Below are 1,212 nucleotides of genomic sequence, written 5' to 3'. Positions count from 1 at the left end.
GATGCAGGCACTCATCGCCCAACTCACCGCAGTGACGAGCGACCCGATGACCGGTGCCACAGCGACCGCTGCTACGACGACCGCAGTCACCATTGGGACAGTGGTCGTGATCGGCCAGAAGGGTCCAAATCTGGTCAATATCACCGCCGTCGACCAGACCACATCATCGCCGCCGTTGACAAACCTCACGCCAAGCACAAATATGATGAGTAGTACAAGAAGATCCTCGAAGGCCCATGCCCTCTCCACAAAAACAACAAGCATAAGATGAAGGGCTGCCTCGGCTTGGCTAAGGAGTTCTAGGCTAAAAAGCCAAACGACAACAACAACGATAGAGTTGGAGGCCGCCGACCACCTGGGGGCAACAACAACGCCTTCCAGGATCACAACAAAGTGGTCACCACCATCTTTGGGGGCCTCTTCGCCGCCGAGAGCAGAAGAGATTGGAAGCTCAGCGCCCGCCGGGTGCTCGCTGTCAACGTGGAAGATGCCATCGCCAACCCCAGCTATCGCCCCTGGTCTGAGGTCCCCATCACCTTCAATAGGTCTGACCAGTGGGCGGACATCCCTTACATAGGGCATTTCCCCCTCATTCTTGATGCAACCGTTAGGAAAGTGCTTTTTAGGAAAGTACTTATCAACGGCGGAAGCGCCCTGAACCTCCTCTTCGTCGGAGCCCTAAAGGAGCTAGGCCTTAGGATAGGAGACCTCGCACCCTCTGACTCCTCCTTCTAGGGTGTGGTACCTGGCAGGGCATCCAAACTGCTTAGAGAGATCTCCCTCCTAGTACAGTTTGGCATGGCTAGCAACTACCGTGTCGAGCACATCAACTTCTACGTCACCGACTTCAACACCGCCTACCATGCCATACTTGGTCATCTAGCTCTGGCCAAGTTCACGGTCGTACCGCATTACTCCTATTTGGTGTTGAAGATGCCTTCGCCTGTAGGAGTCCTGGCCCTATGGGCCAACCTCTCCATCGCCTACGCCTGTGAGACAGAGAGTCTTGCCCTCGTTGAAGCCACCGACCTCTCCATCCAGATGGCCAGCGTGGTCACTAACGCCAAGACGATGCCCACCGACGACCTAGAGATCCCAGTGCTAGGGCCTCCACGTGCCTCTGCCAAGTCCAAGGAAACAAAAGAGGTCGGCTTCGGCCTCAACGACCCCTCCAAGACTGTCAAGATTGGGGCTCACCTTGACCTCAAATAG

General features: G+C 55.9%; 1 protein-coding gene across 1 annotated transcript; it reads left to right on the top strand.

Moving 5' to 3' along the window:
• Nucleotides 1–798: 798 nt before the first annotated feature.
• On the top strand, nucleotides 799–1,212 carry LOC136515652 (uncharacterized). The gene has a single exon (XM_066509182.1). It carries the CDS (start codon nucleotides 799–801, stop codon nucleotides 1,210–1,212), a length of 414 nt encoding a protein of 137 aa, XP_066365279.1.

The sequence above is a fragment of the Miscanthus floridulus genome, chromosome 17 (genome assembly GCF_019320115.1).
Source record: "Miscanthus floridulus cultivar M001 chromosome 17, ASM1932011v1, whole genome shotgun sequence".
NCBI classification, from domain to species: Eukaryota; Viridiplantae; Streptophyta; class Magnoliopsida; order Poales; family Poaceae; genus Miscanthus; species Miscanthus floridulus.
The sequence above is the reverse complement of the archived record's forward strand: the minus strand, read 5'-3'. Positions and strand labels throughout refer to the sequence as shown.

Excerpts from the sequence above, each read along its gene's own strand:
- LOC136515652 (XM_066509182.1), top strand. The coding sequence starts at position 799 with ATGGCTAGCAACTACCGTGTCGAGCACATCAACTTCTACGTCACCGAC.